This window comes from Curcuma longa, chromosome 17 (assembly GCF_044706935.1).
Source record: "Curcuma longa cultivar G26 ecotype Majalengka, Jawa Barat chromosome 17, ITB_CL_G26_1.1, whole genome shotgun sequence".
NCBI lineage: Eukaryota > Viridiplantae > Streptophyta > Magnoliopsida > Zingiberales > Zingiberaceae > Curcuma > Curcuma longa.
In genome coordinates, this window is record NC_133877.1 from 9,939,954 (window position 1) to 9,961,895 (window position 21,942).

At 40.3% G+C, this 21,942-nt stretch overlaps 3 protein-coding genes across 4 annotated transcripts; 1 reads left to right on the forward strand and 2 right to left on the reverse strand.

Moving 5' to 3' along the window:
* The first annotated feature begins 2,257 nt into the window (after positions 1 to 2,257).
* LOC141848362 (pollen-specific leucine-rich repeat extensin-like protein 4) lies at positions 2,258 to 6,435 on the forward strand. Its single transcript, XM_074736389.1, has 5 exons — positions 2,258 to 2,289; positions 2,769 to 2,790; positions 3,894 to 5,083; positions 5,276 to 5,421; positions 5,495 to 6,435. The coding sequence occupies exons 1-5, from the start codon at positions 2,258 to 2,260 to the stop codon at positions 6,433 to 6,435; spliced, it is 2,331 nt and encodes a 776-aa protein (XP_074592490.1).
* A 6,001-nt stretch (positions 6,436 to 12,436) lies between these two features.
* Positions 12,437 to 13,652, reverse strand: LOC141811728 (uncharacterized). The gene is made up of 3 exons (XM_074699774.1): positions 13,472 to 13,652; positions 13,315 to 13,390; positions 12,437 to 13,226 (listed from the first exon to the last, which is right to left on the reverse strand). Exons 1-3 carry the CDS (start codon positions 13,511 to 13,513, stop codon positions 12,535 to 12,537), a joined length of 810 nt encoding a protein of 269 aa, XP_074555875.1. The 5' UTR covers positions 13,514 to 13,652; the 3' UTR covers positions 12,437 to 12,534.
* Positions 13,653 to 14,777: 1,125 nt separating this feature from the next.
* LOC141848483 (serine/threonine-protein phosphatase BSL1 homolog) lies at positions 14,778 to 19,005 on the reverse strand. 2 transcript variants are annotated; one of them, XM_074736516.1, is made up of 12 exons: positions 18,962 to 18,994; positions 18,831 to 18,880; positions 18,506 to 18,722; positions 18,272 to 18,442; positions 17,962 to 18,200; positions 16,959 to 17,043; positions 16,782 to 16,880; positions 16,514 to 16,713; positions 16,337 to 16,412; positions 15,642 to 15,777; positions 15,418 to 15,557; positions 14,778 to 15,062 (listed from the first exon to the last, which is right to left on the reverse strand). In XM_074736516.1, exons 3-12 carry the CDS (start codon positions 18,698 to 18,700, stop codon positions 14,979 to 14,981), a joined length of 1,425 nt encoding a protein of 474 aa, XP_074592617.1. In that variant the 5' UTR covers positions 18,701 to 18,722; positions 18,831 to 18,880; positions 18,962 to 18,994; the 3' UTR covers positions 14,778 to 14,978. The 2 variants fall into 2 exon arrangements, with proteins under 2 accessions (XP_074592617.1, XP_074592616.1); XM_074736515.1 differs by having other exon boundaries at positions 18,831 to 19,005.
* Positions 19,006 to 21,942: the final 2,937 nt, after the last annotated feature.

Consider the following 21,942-nt stretch of genomic DNA (forward strand, 5'->3'; position numbering starts at 1 on the left):
AGATAGAAAGTTGCCTTTGTTTTTTTTTTTTCAATTCGTTTCAAAAATCAAAACTAGAACTCGATATCGGATTCGGATTTTTCAGGTTGCAAATAAGATCCATTATTACATAACGGTACAAGAGACAGCGTACTACGCTATCTAACATTGCGCCGCGAGACATTCGAACGAATTAGGGCACGCATCAGAACGAAGCTTGTATAACCGGCCCACTCTGTGGAAACCGTACTCGGTGAGGCAGCGGCGGAGCTACGATGAGTCGCAGGGCTAGCGGTGCAGGAGCGGCGGCGAAGGGTGCCAAGAAGAAGGGATCGACCTTCGTGATCGACTGCGCAAAGCCGGTTGAGGATAAAATTATGGATATCGCCTCGCTGGAGAAGTTTCTCCAGGAACGGATCAAGGTTTCAGGCGGTAAGGCCGGCGCTTTGGGTGACTCCGTAACAGTCACCAGGGACAAGAGCAAGATCACCGTGACCTCGGAAGGTCCCTTCTCAAAAAGGTAGTTGCTTTTTCTTCTTCTCCTTGGAATCTATTTAATCCGTTAATTTGCCGATTTTTTATTTTTCCCGTCACATGATAATCTTTCACTTTAATTTTCATTCCGCGGAGATCTGTCTTCTGGTGTTCGAGGTTAAAATTGCAGTTACGCTGCATCGGTGAATAACCATCTTCATTTGTATTAGTTTCTTATCATTTGTGGTTGGAATTTGAGTAATTGTTGTTTCAATATTCACTTTTGAGGCACTTTGCGCCGTGTTTTCAAGAAAAAGATATGTTTTTGCGTGTGAATAAAGGAGCTGCACAATGCTTGATATATTATATTTCATAGGTTGGACTCCTTATTTTGAGACAGTGTTCATGTTAAATTTGTCTTGTTTTAGATAGTTTGGAGGTCAATACTATTCATCTTGGAAAGCCATTCACTGCAGGGTTTGTAATTTGTGATAACATGGTACTAATGTTTGTAGGAGGCAAAAGTGGATTTGAGATTTTGGTCTGTCCTGCATTTCCTTTTTCCATGGATAACATTTCTACCTAGTACCAATTTTAGGTTTCAACGTATGAAGTTGGTATCTCTGTGTGTGATTTATGTGACTTTTGATTTCCCTGCTCATAGATTACTAATTTGATTATTGTCTTATTCTCTAAGAATTTCTTCCTTGCCCCACCTTTTCTTATGCCTAACCTAAAACCTAAAATTGAAGTGAGAACTAACCGATCAAAAAATGGAATATGCAAGGTTGGATAAAATAGAAACAAAAAGCTGAGTTACAATCTTAACCTGGTTAAGGTGTCAATGAGTCGACTCTCTATAGAGTAAATCTTGCCCCCAGAAAACCTCTCCCAAGATCCAACAACAAACTTTGTTTGTTCACTTCAATATGCAAAGCAAAAGTAAGACTTATGTTGACAAAGATAGAATAGAAACAAAAAACTGAGTTACAATATTAACCTGATTAAGGTGTCAGTCAGTCGTCTCTATTTAGAGTAAATATTGCCCGCAGAAAACCTCTCCCAAGATCCAACAACAAACTTTGTTTGTTCACTTTAATATGCAAATATAAAGTAAGACTTATATTGACAAAGAGAAACTTGAGATAGTAAAGTAGAAGTGGGGTTTCTATGGTGGTCTGTTGTAGGTTCAAGAATTTTCTCTTTTTTTAAACCAAAACTAGAAATTTTTTTACAAACCTTGAAAACACAACCTATTCAAGATGATTGTTTGAGGATGATTGTTTTTGCCAACAAATTAAGTCCATAGGTAATGAATTCGTCCAACAATGATTATGTTTTCAAAATTAAAATAATAAATATTTTGTATGAAATTTCTTGTTGCTCTTGTGAGCAATTAACTGCGCTATTTGCATCTATGCAGTGTCACATGCACGCTGTGCCTGATATAACTCATGCTCAAGCCCAGCCCAGCCCAGCCTGTGCTTGAGCTCAGTCCAGGACATTGCTTGTGCATGTCACTGACAAAGTTAACCCACAGCCATACATATCCATATGCATCCACCATATGCAAGAGGAATATGATAGTATTTTTTTTATGAGTCCCCTTTGTTCCCTTTTACTTCTGGATGTCTTTGTTCCCTTTTACTTCTGGATGTGGGACTAGAAACAACACCCTCTTAAAAACCAACAACCCCATCCCCCTCCTGATGATTTGTGTTTATTTTCATACATCTAAAAGTAGAGCGGAGAAAAGGATTTATAAACAATCACAGTGGATTTTACTAAGTAGAACTCAGTCAATATGATGTTTTTGTCAATATACATTTTTTTTCTGTTCCAAATAGTGTTTCCCAACTCATGCACATTTCTTTATGTTCTCATTTGATAACCTTTGGTTTGTGTGGCTTTGGTTGCACTTGCATTCCAGTGGTTATTGATGTACTGTATGTGTTTTAACTTTCAGGTACTTGAAATACTTGACAAAGAAATTCTTGAAGAAACACAATGTTCGCGATTGGCTCCGAGTGATTGCTTCGAACAAAGATCTAAGTGTGTATGAGCTCAGATACTTCAACATCGCGGAGAATGAAGGGGAGGAGGAAGACTAATCTTGCAATTGCTCTTGCAATTCACAAGTTCTGTTTATTAAGAGTTTCCGAGTTATTAGAAAGTTGACATTTCATCTGCAGTCTGCTTTGATATACTGGAGTGTTTGGCCTTTTGTTAAATTTTCTAGTATCAACATTTCTTTGGCTCATTAATTTAGTCTCACTCTACTCTGGTCGGTTCATTTCAAAGAAAACATTTTGTAGTATCTCTTTTCACTTTTCTCCAATCAATTAAAATGCCAGTGTTTCACAGTGAGAATTTAATATTGCCACTGTTCTCATTGCTGCTTTCTCTACTAGAAAGCAGTCTCAGTGATCACAACAAGATTGAGATCGTGGCAATTGTGGCAAATGCAAGTGATTTTCTAATGAACTTCCTCAAAATTGGGTCCTTGATCAAAGTTTTGTATAATGGCCTTTGTAAGGAATTAAATGACGGTATATTTCATTGTTGAATCCTTTTGGAGTGTTTTCACATAATATGAGAAAAAGCAAATTTCTTGGGCATAGTTGAGTTGGTTACCACGGAGTAGAGTTGTTAAAGTGGATAAGAGTTAAATTTCAGTGAAGTCGAGATAATATCTTCATCTATCGTGATCAATTGTAGTTTTTCTATTTATTTTTTCATAGATGATCGTGTGGTCAATCGTGTAGAATTAGGATAGCGGATTTAATCTTCTGTTGAAAAGAAAAGGCATTAGAAACATGAAGAAGCACAATAAAAGACGGGATTTGCCTTCCTAAGTTATTTCAATGTGCTCCTAAAAATTCAAAGCCCACATGGAGGAGGTAACGAGAGTAACTAATTTAAAAATCATCACATTTAATCTTGTTTTTTATATAAATCGACATGGAAGAATGCTTTGGTCTGTCAATGTAATATATACATCATTGTTATTACGACATTAATTATTTCTTGTCAAATTTTAGTATAGATAGATAAACATAACACTTTATCGTAATCGAGAAGAACATTTGTTTTATGATTACTTTATGTTATCTCAAATTTATATATATCTTAATTTGGATGAAAATAACTTACCAAACTTACGGTTAATCTAAGAAAGTTACAACCTCTAATTTTACACGGGAACGACAACATAGACACCGTTATTTTCGCGCCAATTTTAGTCTTAAATGAACAAACTCCTTCAAGAAAGATGGGTAGCCATTGCTCGACCTCTATCTTGTCACCTATAATTACCTTTCTTTCTTCTTCCCCCTTCGATATCCCATTGCCTCGGGCTCTCCATCATGGGGATGCCCCTTAATCTTCCCCTCATGAACATCTTTGCCCAATTTCTCCTCCTTTCCATCCTCGCCTCTTACTCATATGCTCTCACCGATGCTGAAGTCGCCTACATCGCCCGTCGACAACTCCTCAGCCTCTCTAAGAACGTCGACCTTTCTGACGACTTTGAATTTGACGTCAAGGTCGGGTTCCAATTCGCCAACCCTCGCATTCGACGTGCCTACATTGCCCTTCAAGCCTGGAGACATGCCATGTACTCCGACCCCTCCAACATCACCGGAAACTGGGTCGGCCCCGACGTCTGCAACTACAACGGCGTGTTTTGTGCCAAAGCACTCGATGACCCCTCTCTCGACGTCGTCGCTGGCATCGACATCAACGGTGCCGACATCGCAGGTTATCTGCCAAACGAGCTCGGTCTGCTCACAGACATGGCGCTCTTCCACATCAACTCCAACAGGTTTTGTGGGATCATCCCCAAGAGCTTCTCGCGGCTAGTGCTCCTCTACGAGATAGATGTCAGCAACAACCGCTTTGTCGGGCCGTTTCCGATGGTGCTCGTTGGCCTGCCATCCTTGCGCTACCTCGATCTCCGCTATAATGACTTCGAAGGCCCCTTGCCGTCGGAGCTCTTCGACAAGCAACTCGACGTCATCGTCTTGAACAACAACAGATTTACTTCAGGCATCCCTGAGAACTTTGGCAATTCGACTGCGTCAGTCATTGTTTTGGCCAACAACAATCTCGGCGGATGCATCCCTAGTAGCGCCGGGAGGATGGGAATCACCCTCAATGAGCTGGTGTTGTTGAACAATGGGCTCGTCGGTTGCTTGCCGTCGGAGATCGGACTCCTCGGCAATGTTACCGTGCTCGACGCGAGTCGGAATTCGTTGGTCGGCATGCTTCCGACGAGCTTTACAGGATTGAATAAAGTGGAGCAGTTGGATCTATCCGACAATGTTCTTACTGGGGCGGTGCCTAAGGATCTTTGCCGCTTGCCTAGCCTTGCTAATTTTACGTTCTCTAACAACTATTTTAACGTGGAAGATGTGGAGTGCATGCCGATGCCATCGTTGAAATCTGATGTCTGGTTTGATGATCAAGGCAATTGTTTGGAGAACAGGCCAAGGCAAAAGCAGGGGAAGGCATGTCTGCCTGTGGTCAGTCACCAAGTGAATTGTAGCAAACAAAATTGTGGATCTTCGCCTCCATCGCCGTCACCGAAATCGACACCGACGTCTCCGAAGACGCCACCAACTCCCCGACCGTCGACGTCGCCGGGACAGGAAACACCAACACCACCTTCGAAGCCATCATCTCCTAGAACATCAACACCGGATTCTTCACCACCATCACCGAAGCCTGAAAAAGCATCCATGTCGCCTCCTGAGAGCTCTCCTGGATCAACAACTCAAACTCCCCCACCATCATCTCCGTCTTCAACGGTGTCACCGCCGAGATCGGCGCCGCATGATCAATCACCAGTGCAACGATTCCGTGCACCGCCTCCTCCTAGATCATCTGCGGAGGCGCCGACATCAACGCCCTCACCACAAATGCCACCGGAAGCAAAGAGCACGCCGCCACAATCACTCGCAAACTCCAGTTAACTCTCCACCGATACCAATGGCAAATTCACCTGCTCCATCAACGACCAATTCTCCATCTCCTCCTATAGCAAATGCATCACCACCTCAACCAGTAACTAAATCTCCACCTCCTAAAGTGCAATCTCCACCACCGACAATGGATTCATCACCACCTCCTTCGGTACGATCCTCTCCGCCAATCGTTCAATCACCGCCACCGCCACCTCCGTTACAGTTTCCTCCACCAGTCACTAAATCTCCACCTCCTGTAGCAAACACACCACCACCACCACCTTCTATAGTGCAATCTCCACCGCCGACAGTGGATTCACCCCCATCTCCTTCAGTACAATTATCTCCACCAATCACTCAATCACCACCACCGCCGCCACCTTCGCTACAGTCTCCTCCACCACCATTGAGCTCACCGCCTCCTCCAATACAATCTCCTCCGCCACCTATGAACTCTCCGCCTCCTCCTGTACAATCTCCTCCTCCTCCAGTGTATTCACCACCCCCACCAACGTACTCACCACCACCGGTGCAATCCCCTCCACCACCAATGTACTCACCACCTCCGGTCCAATCACCACCACCAACACAAGCTCCTCCACCTCCAGTCCAATCACCACCTCCGCCAGCACCAACACAATCTCCTCCACCATCAGTCCAATCACCACCTCCGCCATCACCAACACAATCTCCCCCACCACCGGTTCAATCACCACCTCCGCCATCACCAACACAATCTCCTCCACCACTAGCAAAATCTCCTCCACCACCACCTATTTACTCACCACCACCACCAATATATTCTCCTCCACCACCAGTGACATATCCACCCCCATCTATGTTCTCATCCCCACCTCCAACCTCCTCCCCATCACCACCACCACCACCACCACCAACTTCATCTCTTTCTCCTCCTTCAACAGAAACCCCGGAAACCCCAGAGCAGTTCAAAATCTTGCCACCGGTTGGTGGGTTGAGCTATGCATCACCACCTCCACCAATCTTCAAAGGCTACTAAATTTAAATTTCAACACTTTCATGTAACAGAAGAGGTCAAAAATCAGCCCTGACATATTCCATTACTATAATTTTATGTCATATACTTGTTCTATATTTATTCTTTTTTTACATATTTTAATGTCTCTCATTTGATATTATGTCACAATATGTATTTTTATTTATTTGTTTAGAGGAAGAATTTTTAAGATGCTGAATTGCCTAGCTAGACTTGGGTTTGTGGATGAGGTATATGAATGCCTAGATAGATAGATAAATATAGATATATAAACAACTACTTAAGGTAAAATAATGCAACTCCTAAAATAATCAAAAGGTTTTCTCCATAGTCACTCTAGACCAAATCAATTGGTATAATATCAAAATCAGTACTCTTCAGCAAAAAAGTGGAATCCGTCATCCTAACGACCCCACATAGTCGGTCCCACGACCATCTATGAGAAGGTAAATCAAGAAGCTGTAGTTGATCACGACGGTAGAAGACATTATCTCGATTTCGTCGAGATTCGATCCTTGCCCACTTCAACAACTTTGCTCCGTCATAATCAACTCAATTATGCACGTCAAAATGAGTACTCAAACATAGACCTTATATAGGATATTCTTAATATTGAAGTGTGTCATCATGCTAATAGCTTCTCGGCTTGCATCTCAATTGAATGATTCACACCTTTCGCATGAAACCAAATGTCCTCTTCCCTTCTCGTTTACGACCTCTTTATGTTTGTGGACAAATCAGTTAGGCTGGCCCAAGCAAGGGGCTGAAGAAAAGATGGAGGTCAATAGTCGAGACCGAGTTGAGGTTGAGGTCTGCAACCAAGACTAAACTGAGGTCGACAATCGAGACTGAACTGAGGTTGACAGCTAAGACTAAGTTGAGATTGACAGCCGAGACCAAGATGAGGTCAGCAACCGAGACCAAATTGGATATAAGGTCGACCACTAAAACCGAGCTAGATATGAGGTCGACCACCAAGATCAAGTTGGAAATGAGGTCGATAATTGAGATCAAAATGAATATGAGAACAACCACTGAAGTCGAGATCGGTGGCTGAGGCTTAGGTCATGTTCGAGTCGGATGGGCGATTTGTCTTTGAATTGGTTTAACTAAGTTTGGGTTCGGGGCAGGTTTAATTTTGTTATCTCCAAACCTCGTATAGCTTACCTTAGCTTTGACTAACAACTCAACATGACTTCAGCCCCCATGTGACACGTGAAGGGAGCAGGTTTTCATCATATCAGAAGTCTCCCTAATTAGTCTAGTCGAAGGAGGTGAAATCCGATTGATTGGACTGACCTAAACTGTTGTCCGTCTGTCGAATCGATTATTCCATAGAGCTGAGCTGAGGTGTCAACATTTTACTTGGACAGCTAGCTTGGTCATGTTATAGAGGAGATAAGGCTTCGCATTTAATGAACTTGATATGACAAATCATATATCACCTTATCAATTGGCTCACCATACTACTGCATAACAGGTTGACATGCGGGATCCTCCCTAAACCATGAGAGCACCATGCTGCCTTAATTATGGAGGCGGGTGTTGCTATCACTAGTTGACACAGCCTTAGATCATGTGGTTGTTAGATTTGAGAGGTGTCATAAGGTAATCGCCTTACGATTATACTATGTATTAGATAAATAGCAATTCACTATTTGAGTGCACATTTTCTATGTGTTTGATTAGATTTTAAACTCAAATACTGAATATCCGCAATACGATTCATAGCAGGAGAGAATTTATGATTGGATCACAACTCATGAGCATCTCTATATGTGCAATTATGAATGTATTAAAATTTTCCCTAGTCGAGGAATTGATGAGCACGGATGTCATCGATTCTATAGAGACTAACACGTTTAAACTCCTTGGTTAGTCAAGCAGCCGATCTCACTGCTAAAAACATTGAATGTTGAGAGTTAAACGTGGATGTTGGTTAAAGGTAATCACTTCATTGGAGTGACCTGCCTTGAGACTTCATATGGTTCTATACATATGTCAATGAAGATCTCAGTGCAGCTTAAGTGTGAGTTTTCCTTTGACTTGTGGTATTCAAGTCACCTTGGTCATGGAGGCTTATACTTTGACATCTTAAGCAAACATCTTTGAGGAGGTGTGGACCCGAGATGATTGGGTATAAGTCGAAGTGTCCAAAGGTGTTTGAATAGCCCACAGAGGATTCATTGCTCCTTGGAAAAGTAGACGTATACCTTGCGGCCGCTTGTCAGGATTGTTACTAAAAGTCTTTGACCAAAGCATTACATGTCAAGAGTATGGTACTCTTGGACACATGTACAAGTAACTTGAATCAACAAGACAAGAAAGCAGCTTGGACTAGGTGTGACGTAGTCAGCCTAGTGGGGACCGACACATAGACCATGTCCTGAACCAAGTGGGTATAAGACGGTGAAAGGAACGAGACACGTTTAATTGGAGCTGCTGAAGGGTTTAGAATTGTTCTGGAATTAATTGTTGATTTTATGATCGGAATCACTCGTTGATTTTTAAATAATTGGGAATCATGATATACTACTAGGTGTCACTCATAATCGTTCTGTAATTAATGATTAATTACGGACAGCCAATATAATCGAGAATTTATTAAGTCACACGCACTACAAGTTCTTGAAGGACTTAAAACAAGTTTGAGAATTAGATTCTCAGAATGAGAGAGATAAAGTCTGGTTTGACCAGACAAAGGACAATATGATGGAATTCGTCTTATGAAGACGAAATGAATGAAATTGATTTTATTCAAATCAGAGGTCGTTTGGTTAGTAAACCAAATGATTCGATTTTGAATCGAATTAAACCAACTTGATTTGGTTCATGATGGAAGACATTTTGGTAAAACCGAAGAGATGAGAACCTTCATCTTATGAAGACGAATTGAACGAAACTGTTTTAGGTCAAATCGGAGGTCGTTTGATTATTGAACCAAGCGAACCAAAAATGAACCGGTTCGCTACAATAACCTAGTCCAGTTCAATCTGAAGTTAGGTTTTGATTTTTTGATTTATTCCTCAAATCGGTTCAGTCAAACCCTAATTGCCGGTTAGCCTTAAACCTAATTTGGTTCCGATTTAAAAGGAAAGCACTGTAGCTTCTCAAACCAACGAAATTGCGATTTTGGTTCCCCTATTCATCCTCTCCGCACAGCGTCGATCCTCGTCTTCTTCTCCACGCGACATGCCACCTGCAGATCGTCTCTGCCCCGAAACCCTAAGGCGCCGGGCTTCTTCCTCCCGTGCGCGTGCCGACCCTGCTTCTTCCCCGCGAGAACGACGACCGGTCCTGAGCGGTGAGGAGAGGCGCAAGTGCCGGCGACTTCAGCGCCGACGGTGTGGGGATCGGCTAGAGAAGTGGAACGTGCGATTTAGGCTGTTGTTCGCGATCTGCCAGAAGATGCATCGGCCGCGATGCTGAGCTTTGCCCGAAGACGCGCCTGCCGTGATGCCGGAGCTCTGCTCGAAGACGCGCGCGGCTGAAACAGAGGATTGCGACCTCTTCCGCTGGTGTCGGTCTTCTTCCTTCCCATCGATGTCGATCTTCTTCCCGGGATTTCTATGATCGCCGCGACGCTGCCTTCTTTTTCCCTGTCAGAGAGCCACCTGCTCGACCCGATTGAGACGGCTGATCGTGCCGGAAGAGGGAGAAGCCAACCCTTCCCTTATTCTCCTGTCTGTTAAAGCGGTTCATCTCCAAGATTGTGATCATGTTCGTATGGATACTATTAGAGGCATGATCATTTTGATCGTGTAGAGATCTGGTGAACCAAGGACTAGCAGGATACGTTAAAGGCACACAACAAAGGTATAAATTTTAGTTAAAACTTTAAACAAATTTTTGCATGGATCATTAGAAGGGATTCTATTTTTCGCTGTGTATATTATTATTTTTTGTATAAAAGATTCCAATATTTCCTTCCTTGGCCAGAATAAGGAATAGAGAAGAATCCATCCAATGAGCAAACTTCTTCCTCACATTCTGCTCCTTTATCTTCCTGGTGAAAGCATTCAGGTACTATTCAATTCATGACATACAACCAGTGCTTCATTGCAAACGTTGTCAAATTGTTGTATCTTGAAAAATAGATGTCATACGAAGCCTCTAAACACCCTCAGAGAGGGGACAAATTTATTTTAAAAAATTGGGGACCTCTCGACTCTATCTTTCAACCTCCAACTACCTCTTGAGTCATTCAACTACTCAGCTTAGCCTCCCTGCTAAGCAGGTCAGCTTAGCCTCCCTGTTAGGCAACTCGACCTCTTTGTCAAGCAACTCAAATTGGCCTCCCTACTAGGTAACTCGACCTTTTTGTCAAGCAGCTCAGCTCGGCCTTCCTGTCAGGTAACTCAGTTCAACTTCCCTATTAAGCAACTCAGCTCGACCTTCCTGTTACATTAGCTCAACCTCCCAATCTTGACAAAACCAAATAAGTCTAAATTTTTAAATTTCAATAATTTTTAAATCCAATAATTCTCTCATTCATTCTATTCTATGGTAGAAAGCCAACATTTGTTAGGGTCTCTTCCCCAAAGACCTTTACGGTTTGTCTTCAATTCAAGTCATATAGCTCTTCAAGATTACTATATATCAACAACATGGATAATTATCATGATTGTAAGACATTTGCATTATATCGATTAGAAACAACTGTGAAAAGCTCCTTGGATTAATCCAACAGAAGAAACAACAAAGAAAAGCTCCTTAAGTTAGTCCAATAGAAGGGCCTTCACCTTAACCTCCAACATGATGATTAAGATTGTTCCTATTTGCACATGTATCTTGTTTCCATATGTGATCATTTAGGCACATGCATACTATATGTTGATCAACTTCCTATGATATCTTAGGCACCAAATGTGTGTCCCCGGGGCCACGGGGACATCCAGGTTGTGACCTAGGTTGATCTACGACGTATTTGTAGAAACTATCACAATCAAAGGATGCTGAGCATCTGGGTTGATGATTTACCTTGTGGTCAGTGGGAAACTTTAGGACCGGACCGATCACCCCTAGAGATTGAGTCCATGAGACTGACTGAGATTTATCATTTTTTTTAGACACCAAATGTGTGCATCCCCACGGGCTAGTCCGTTGGTTCTTGCATAGGAACTATCACAATAAAGTCTAAGAGTCAATTTCCAATGGATGCGAAATTCTCTGTTGATTGTCTCACCTCTTCATGCAATGGGCTACTGGGCCAAGGCAAAATCCCTCATGATTTATCTCTCTTTCATATTGTTTGGGGCAGTACTGAAAGGGCCTCCAAGATGAGGATATCACCTTTTACCACAATTACCACAATTAAGCACCAAATATATCTTCTTTTATCATACCATGATATTTTCATAGTTATGTCCTCTGTCTTACCCCATTTTCATTTAACAATTTTAATTTTATTTAACATAACGCAAAGGTGTTGTATTATGAATACTACATAAACAAATCACACGTCCATAAGTAAAGTTGATTTTTGACTTAACAAAAATTTATTTATATTGCTTGAACATGCATAACGTTAATTAGATGAATAATTCATTAAATTAAATAAATAAGTTTAAACTCATGTGTATTTAATTTATTATTATTCAAGAATAACGATTATAAATTATCCGTGAATAATAATTATAAATAAGATCCACAAACAAAACAAAACTTTTAAATCATATTCATCAACAAAGTTTTTATCAAAATTATAAATAAAACAAAAAGCTCTTAAAATGACCAAATAAGATTATAGTTTACTAACAACCCAAACAAGTTTTAAAATATAAATACTTTAAATATAAAAAAAACATAAATTAAAAACTCAACAATATCTAAACTAACCAAGCTAAAAAATGAAAGAAAGTAAACCAAACTTGAATAACTATTTCAACAATTTAATGAATTTTAGATTAACTTGGCTTAACCATATAAAAAAACTCAACAAGATTTAGAGCCCTAGTTAGTAGATTATGATACAAAAATTCAAGTTTTTGCTAATATATATATATATATATACTGTCTGATTCTCCATTTTATTGACATTCCAAAACTACACGAGTAGCAGCTGAAGCTTACACACCAGAGCTTTGTTCTGTTTCACTTTCATCACATAACAGAGCAAGCGTTGGCATTCTCTTCGCTGAATATGTAATAAGATCCCGGCGACGCCGTCGAGTACACGTAGCTGCCCTGCTGCACCGGCGACGGGTCATGGCAGTACGCCCTGCCGTGGCCCATGCCCGGCTGCACTGAGCTATAGCTCACCACGTAAGTCGGCAATTTGCCAGCCAAAATATTAACCGCTGGCGAGCTCACAGTCCCTCCGGCCTCCACCTGCGCGGCCGCCTCAGCTTCGTTTCCGCCGCCGTTGCTATGGCTGACCTTCTTCCCCTTTTTCTTCCGGCCACCGCCACCGCCCCCGCCCCCGCCCCCGTTGGCCGCGGCTGGCTCCGCTCCGCCCTGCTTCTCCAGCGCTGGCGGAGCGGCTTCGGGCTTTCCGGGAGCTTCGCTCGGGTTCTCTTCCTCGTCGGAGGAGCTTCGGTCGCCCTCAGGCTTATGCGGCGGTGGCTCGTTCGCCGGGGGGGCGTCGGTGCTGCTGTTCCTGTTCTTGTTTTTCTTCTTCTTGTTTCTTTTCTTCCTGCCCCCTGCGCCGGCGGTGTCTTCGAGCGGCGTCGGCTCGGGCCAGAGCTCCGCGTGCTTCCCGGTCTTGTTCAGCTTCTTTATGAGCGTCTCCGCCGCGACGTTGCAGGTCACTACCACCTTGTGCTGCGGCAAGTCGATGCTCACCCTGTAAACCCCTGAGAAAATTTCTCACAACTCCACACATCTCAGACCATAACTCGATAATTCAACAAGGAAAACAAAAGGAACAACACCCTTTTCTACCTTCGATGTGCTGCAGCACCCTCTTCACCTCCCTCTTGCAGCCTTCGCAATGGATGGAGACCTTCAAAGCCACAGTCTGAGTCATCACCAACAAACAGAAGTTAGGTCTCGACGCATCAAAGGGAACAATCAAGAGCAAGACCGATGAAGCAGCAACCTGGTAGTTGAGTGGCTCAGGGACCTGCTCAGCCGCTGCCATGAGGAGAAGAGCAGTGGAATCGATCAAACCTCAAAGAAAGAAGGAAAAGAAGAAGATGATGAAGAAGGAGAATAAATAAAAGGGAATAAAAGGAAGAATGTGCTCGGTTTCTGACTCGGTGCGACATGGAGGCGGCATATTTTCAGCACTACGTTGCATGAGATCTATTCATGAGGACCACCGCCCGTTGCTTTGTAATTTTTATTGGTCAGTGATCGATCAGGAACAGTTACTGATTTCTAAACACTTGAATTCTTTTTCACTGCCTAATACACTGAATGATACTTATTGTCCTCGTTAATCACATCACTTTGATTACTTTTACTGAATGTTCCTGACATGAATGAGGCTCATTTAGTGCCCGAATCTCTTGGAGAAGAAGAGTTCGTCCTCCTCTGTTTTTACCAAAATGTATCCTCTGTCGGCACGATACAGGGATGAGGACATAATTGTAATTTTCAACTTTGATAGGATTGGACTCTATTTTCTTTCAAATGAAATCCACCACTCCAACGATCTCACACGATTAATTTTATGATAATTTATGAGGAGGTAAATCGAAAAGTTACAGTTGATCACAACGGAAGAGACCATTATCTCAGTTTCGTTGAGATTCGACCTTGCCCACCTTAACAAATCTACCACGTAATAACCAACTCAATTATACCCTAAGAATAAAAAAATACGTGTTAAGATTCTTTCAATTCCACCCCATTCAGGTGAGTGGTGATGGAATATATGTGGGGAAATTAATCTCCCTAAAATTTTCAAAGAACATATGTGCAAATAGTGCATGGTGATTGTCTTTTTCTCTTTTGTTTATCTAAAATGATAATAGTAATAACAACAAAGAGGATCCCTTTGTGAGCGATGATACATTCATATTCCCTTCCCATATGTTGCTGTCGCCTCTCGTAGCATCTCTTCTCGGCCAACAGCAGCAAATTAAAGGAATCAGCTTTTGAAGGAAACTGTCGATGCTAAATGGCCACTGGAGATCGACATATATATTATATTCCTCATATATTCCACAGGATTTATCAAGATTTAGTGCACACCAATTAGCTTGGTCTCCAGTTGCCACCAGATTTATGCATTAATTACTAGCCTGAGAATAATGACAGCAGCTAAGAAGAATCACTTTAATCACAAGTTACTACAGGGAGTCATCATTAAGAATGGAAATAAGTGTTTCGTTTCCAAAGAAGCATGATCGTTAATCAGAAAGAGCAAGAAAGAAAAGATCAGGACACGAAGACAACTTTTATATCTCCATGGCCGCACAAAGCTTTATAATTTAAGGGATGTAAAACAGGGCTTCCACCAAACCTGTTCGTGGTATTCACAACAAAGTTATACAAATAAACACGGTCGCCTTTATGGCTTACAGATCATGTACAGATGGTACACTGTAACAATGCACAATATCGGTTAACAGATACAGAAGAAATTTTGCCCATACTGGTTAAATGTAAGCCAGAGAACTCCGGTCATTAGCTGATTGGGGTCGACCTCGAGTCGGAGTCGGTGGTCTCTGAATGTTAAGTTCCTACATAAGCCACCATTTCAAAAGGGTTAGAATCAATCCAAAGGAATTGTTTGCATCAACAAGAAGTAGCATATTACTAAAAAATTGACCTAATAAGGGATAATAATTTGCACAACAGGCGCATGACAATGATTTAAATCATGAACGACTTGATAATAAACCGGTGCCTTAACCAATAATTACTAAAGCAGCAGTGTGTTGGTCTTTTCAGATTTTGTTACCACATCACATTAAGTTGACATTTGAATGAACAGCTAAGAAACACAGATCAAGATGGTTGTCCTATTGATTAATAGGTCTAAGCCAAGTTCACTTAGTTAATGATGCATATTAACATAATACTGGTAGTTTCGACCTGCATCCACGTGTCCTCTAGGACATGCTCAGGAGAAGACTCTGGCGATTGAAGTGGTGGCGGAAGTGGATGAATCAGCTTTGGAACAATAACAAACCCTCTACCAATTACAAGTATTGCCCCAGCATTGTTAGCAGTCCCTGATGCAGATCATGTATCAGTGGGTAAGACATTTTTATTTGCTAAAATCACAGGAGCAAAAAAGTTGAGTGAGGTAATGTTACCGCAATAATTAGTTGCTGAAAATAAGGTGATTAGTTGCCCTTGGGCAAATCTTTCAAAGCCATCCATGACACATTCATGAGCTCTTATTATGAGTTGTAACTTGTTTCTTTTGCAGAACTCAGTGACGCGGTCAGGCTGCAAGATCAGAAACTTATTCAAATAGCATATATGAGAAAGAATCATGGCCAACAGACCATGCACTCTTTATCTCTTAATTTTCTTAACAGGCAAAAGAACAAGGATACAAAAACACATACATACATTAGTGCATATCAGTATATGCCTAGATAACTACACGGGATGAGTACATTTAATAACCTTTTGTTGACTGATACACAAAACGATCAAGGAAAAGCATGGCTACCTAAAAACCCAACAAGGAAGACATAGCATAGAAGGCCAAAACTGGAAAACCAAAAAAGTTGAAATCCAAAAACCCTTCCTAGTTCCTACAAGTAACTGCCTCTGCCAATAAATAAAGATATTCTTCAAGAGTGTATCTACAACTCAACAGACTCCAATCACCAAGGTATTACACGTTGGAAAATTTCTAATATGAAGTATCTGTATGGACAATTTGTCATACACACCAATCTATCCAATATATTTACTCCGGATTGGTGGCAAGTGTATCTAAAATCCGTTCAGCAATGAGAAGTATTAAGTATTTCAAGATAAACATCCGTCCATATACCCCGAATGTGACAAGCCCAGGTCCTCTTGCATTTGGTCTCAAACCCTCTATGCTATCGTTCTCTGTGGGATCAGACCTGCAAGTTCAAATGATACATCAAGATAAAAGAATGATAACCTCATAAGTTACAAAAGCATGACAGGTCATGTATTGCAATTGCACAGGAACTACAAATACCAAAGAAGATCCATTAATACAATAGATCCAACATCCATGTTAATAGGCCTTTCAAGCTTCTCTATTTGGTCAACAGAATTTATGGACCTCCCAATACCACCATGCATACAGATAATCTTCTTCTCTATGAGAGCCGCAAGTGGAAGGTAGTTGAAAAGTTGATTAAAGCGTGTCCATGCCCATATCCCGTCACTTTCCCCCTGCAAAACTTTCTGCTTAGCAATTTCTCATACATAATCCAGATACAAATACTAATTCGTCTTCCTACCATTCTCTCAATGCATTCGAGACGAAAACCAAAAAGGGCATTGATGTCAGCTGCTTCGTGGTTTCCTCGGATCAGGTGAATGTTCTCTGGATTCTCTATCTGTATAAAAGATATCTGACTTGCAACACAAATATATAGAGGGAAAACTGTCATGTAATTGAATGAGACAAAGCTTACTTTCAGAGCAAGTAGTAGAGTTATTGTTTCCAAGCTATGCTGACCCCTGTCCACATAATCCCCCAAAAATAGATAGTCTATGTACCTGAAATGCCAACTCTTTATAATGATAGGAAAGGCGAAATGCACTGAAAGTGCAGACTAACACTGTACAAAAACGTGCAAGTTATCATTTACATTGTTAAATTTGTATTCACCATACTATAAGGATAAGTGCAACTAATTCTAGTTCCCAGCTCTAGGATTAATAGCATCAATAAGTTTTTCCCTGAGTATGTTGTATGAAACAACCAGTGTAAAGCACATGAAAGGACTTGGAACTCATAGCATAGTAGAACTGACTTTGTCAAGAAATAAGTAAAATATTTATTTCTTCAATTATGTAGATAAAGCAACAAATTCCCAGATGAATGATGATGATGGCACACCAAAGCAGATTACCCACCTATGCCATCCTCACAGACTTTCACCTTATTAAATGTATCTCTAATCGGTAGGTGCACACCAAAATCGCCATGCTGAAATCCGTAGTTTATTCTAACTTTGGCTATCATACTAAGCGGGAACCTCAAATATACCAGGATGCAGAACGCTTGTCTGATACCTAACCCATGGTGGGACAAAAAAAATCTGAAATCAAAAACTAATACAAAACTAGTACAACGTTGGCCTAGAATGCTCTTAAGAGTTTCCTGAGAATGCAAGGCCAGGCTTCTAGGATTCCTTTCTGCAGGTTTATATTGTCCTGAATCTACTTTATACCACGGAAAGTTAACTAACTATTGTCTGAAATTCTGAATCAGAGAGTTTCATTTTTATATTAAAAAAGACAAAGGCTTATTAAGCCTACCATCCACCAGGGTGGTAGAGGCAGTGACAATTTGCCATAAGACCCAGTATTGGGTCCCTATCTTGTACTATTGCCATTGCAATTCCTCAATTACACAAATTTTTTAAAAATAAATTTAAAAAAAAACTTATTACACCAATTTCTGTATCTTACGTTATGTCTCCAGCGGTTGAGGGAAAGCCATACTCATCAAATAATCTCATAAGATCACCAAACTGACCATGGAGATCACCAAATACTTTAACTGGAGCTTTTAGTTGCAAAACTGTTGGTTCCTGCCTAAAAATCTGTTCAGCAGCATGACAAAGTTCACCAACTTCATAGGAATCAAGGAAAAATCTTCTATTAGCAGGAGGTTTCCAATTTCTTGGTCTGAGCAAAAGTGATATAACCTGCAACAGAAGAATAGATAACAATATCATTTATGTTATAATCTTGAAACATTAGCTAATTGTATGCTTGCCTTCTTATGCAACCCTTCGGGAGATTTCTGCCTGTTCAAGAACTTTTTTGGTGGATAAGTTTGTTCAACATTTGTTGGGTACATTCTTCTACTCTCATTCTCAAACTGATCCAGTGAAAGCTGCCTTACAAGCCCTCCTAGGTTGCCGACAGTTTCTTTAGCAACCACCACCTGAAATGCTAGAATAAGGATCACTTCTTTAAAAAATGGTAAAATGTAAAGATGAAAGTATACCGCTCGAGGATGAAGCCGTACACCTGGCTCAAGGGAGTCAGGAACATCTGAAGAATCATCTGCACCTGAGGTTTCATCAATGATAGGAGACTCTGAGTCTCCATCATCTGAGATATTTTCTGCAGATGCTTCCCTTGCAGCCCGCCAGACAGCGCTCACAGCTTCAGCTTCAGCAGCAGAAGCCTGGGTGAGCATTTCAATTGATTTCTGATCCACACTGATAAAAATAAATATTGTTCATCAACTCTCAAAAATCCACTTGGTTTCATAAAATGCATTAAGTACCATAGTAAAAAATATGAGCATCAAACTAGAAAGCTTCGACCTGGCAGAGGAAGCTGAATCTGGCTTCTTATTCAATGGTTGTTCAGCAAACTGGGAATCCAAATTGACATTTTGATTAGGTTTGTAATTTACAGAAGGGACACTACCAGAATTGGACATTGAGGAACTGACTTCAGATTGAAAAGTAGAATTTTCAGCAACCAGAAAATCATCGAGTAGAACATCTGCAAAAGGGTGCATGTTGCAATTTCATAATTTGCAAAGAGAAAAGAACAGACACAAGATTCAGATGTAAAATAATTAGAGACATGATGCAGTAGGATCAAATTAACTGATAGGGTTGTTTAAGTAATGGCATACTAAGTGTAAATCTATATTTTAGGTGTCATAAAGACATTGTTGATGCATGTTATAGGGGAGTAGGGTTTTAGGGGGAGTGTGTGCTTAAACGAATCAATTTGATATTACAAAGGCATGAGGCTCTTTCTTGGTTATTTGCCTTAACTCTTATTTGTTTCTGCCTCCTTAGAGTTTATGATCTTTTTGCTATTTGTCAAAAAGGGGGAGAAATGAGTTTGTTTTAAGTTAGAATCTAAATGTTTTTATGCTTTTATTCATGCTTATTGTCTTATGATTCATTTTTTTATCATTATGGTTATTCTGCTGATAATATATCTTGTTATATTAAAGATATAACTTAAATAAGTTTTTGCCAAACATCAAAAAGGGGGAGATTGTTGGTGCAGTCTTACCCCAAACATCATTGGATTTTAATATTTGCCTAAAATAAGTTTAAGTTAGGCAATGTTGGTGATCTAATTAACATGTGCGAATTGAGTTCACAAGAAAGTCCAGGATTGAAGACTTGGCAAATGGTGAAGTCCCGGAGGCGTGGTATCTTGTCAAATGGTGAAGTCCCGAAGGCGTGGCCTCTTGGCAAAGGGAGACTTAACATGACGAAGCTAAGGGAAACATCTGAAGCAAGTGCTAGGATGGGCACGAGGCTTGTGGAAGATATTTGAAGGCTTGAGTCAAGGCTAAGGGATGAAGAATGAAGCTGAAAGGAGATTTTCAGCTTCACCAGTCGACTGATACTGCCATCAGTCGACTGATGTCTTGATCAGAAACACACAAAAACTTTGGTCGAGTGAAATTCACTAACCAGTCGACTGGTGGAGGTTTCAATCGACTGCTAGATGAACGTTGGACTGACAACTGGAGAATTAAACGCTATCTACAAGAGCCGTTGAAGTCCATCAGTCAACTGATGTCGAAAAAAATATAAAAACACAGATTGAAGATTAGAAACGCAAGTGTTTTCACTTTCTCTTCTTTACACGAACTCCAATCTCTGTAATCTCTTAAAACTCTTCCCTAAACTTCACTACTCAATTCTGTAAGAGGAAGAGATCGTTGTAAAGGTTTCTCTGCCTTCAAAGAGTACTTTGAGAAGGAGAAGTTTTCATAGTGGAACGGTTGCTATGTGTATGGATCCTTGGATTAGTCACCTCGTAGAGGTGGATACCAAGTAAATCGAACGAGTTAACATTGATTTCTTTTTGTCTTGCTTTTGTTTTTGTGCTTCCGCTAACAATTTTGTAGGCAAGAGCAAGAATTTGCTATTCACCCCCTCTAGCAAACGCACCGGTCCCAACAAACTTGATGATAGAAAATCCATATTTGACTATACAGTCTTACTAAATGGTGGCGCCATCTCATGGAACAATAAGAAACAGACTTATGTAGCATTGTCGACAATGGAAGCTGAGTATGTGGCTTGTTCAGCAACTATGCAAGAAGCTGCCTGGTTAAAAAGGTTTTTGAAGCATCTGAAGATTGCTAAAGACAGTGGAAGTCCTGTTACAGTGTACTGTAACAATCAAGCTGCGATAGCTTTTTTTAAGGATCTCAAATATCACAGCAAAGGCAAGCACATAACTATAAAGTATAACTTTATAAGAAATATAATTGCTAAAAAAAGATAATTTCTTGAGTATATCCCTACACATGCTATGCTTGTAAATCTTTTTACTAAGTCATTGACTAGAGCAAGGACATGTGAAATCTTTGGAACTTCGAAGAATATAATATATTGTAAGACAATCAAATATTGTAAGATGAAGACAATCAAATATTGTAAGATGATTATTTATGAAATATCATGATCTATTCAGTGTATATGTCTTTGTGACATTTTGAACAAAGTCTCGGTGAGCATGTTGGCAGATTGAGATTGGTCCTCTCACATGGACAATTATCTCTATTTGTTAAGTATAAATAGAGATAAGACTATTGTGAATGGAGACATACCTGTAAGTTGGTGCCGCCTTGATAGTTGTATCAAGATGAGATCATTTGTGAATTAATAATGATCGAAATAAATGAACCCACCATTTACTAAACCTGCAAGAAGCCAGATTAGAATTCATAAGTTGAATTCAGGATAAGGCTTTGTGAATGTCTAAATTGAAATTTATACGATGTTTGAAAATAACATGCGCTTTCTATTAGTAAAGAGAATAACATCGTAATATGTGATTCATACCACATGTGCAATAGCGACAATAAAAGTAGTAGAAGAATGGATCCCTGTTTTTCTACTATATGAGATCTTTGAGATTATGAGTTAATCTCGATTTGATCCTAAGTGACTATTGAGCTGTCTTCTTGAAGTTTTAATCAGGATCTACTACTTTAGCATATATCCTATTGACTCTGTATAATTCGAGCTGTGGAAAGTAATTAGGAAAGCGACTGATTCAAATGAATAGATTTTAGTTAAAAAGGAAGATTAAAATAGATTTACATCTTTGACATTTATTCACTGATCGATCAATTATATTTTTGTTGAATACATAAAATATAATTGTGAATAATTATATTGAATGGAGATATTGTGAATATGTTCTTGACATAATAATCATTATGAGGGTTTGAGATGTTCATATTGATCTAAATGATTTAATATAAGGTAAATGCAAGATGTTGATGTCTTCAATTTATTTGGAAAAGTGACTATCTAAGATGTAACAACTTTCTTAGCATTAATCGCTCAGAATACTTGCTGTCACATGAACCATTTTTCTTGATGTATGAATTGGATGTTTTTTTGATCTTTGTGACTAATTAATCTTTGTGGCTATATGATCTTT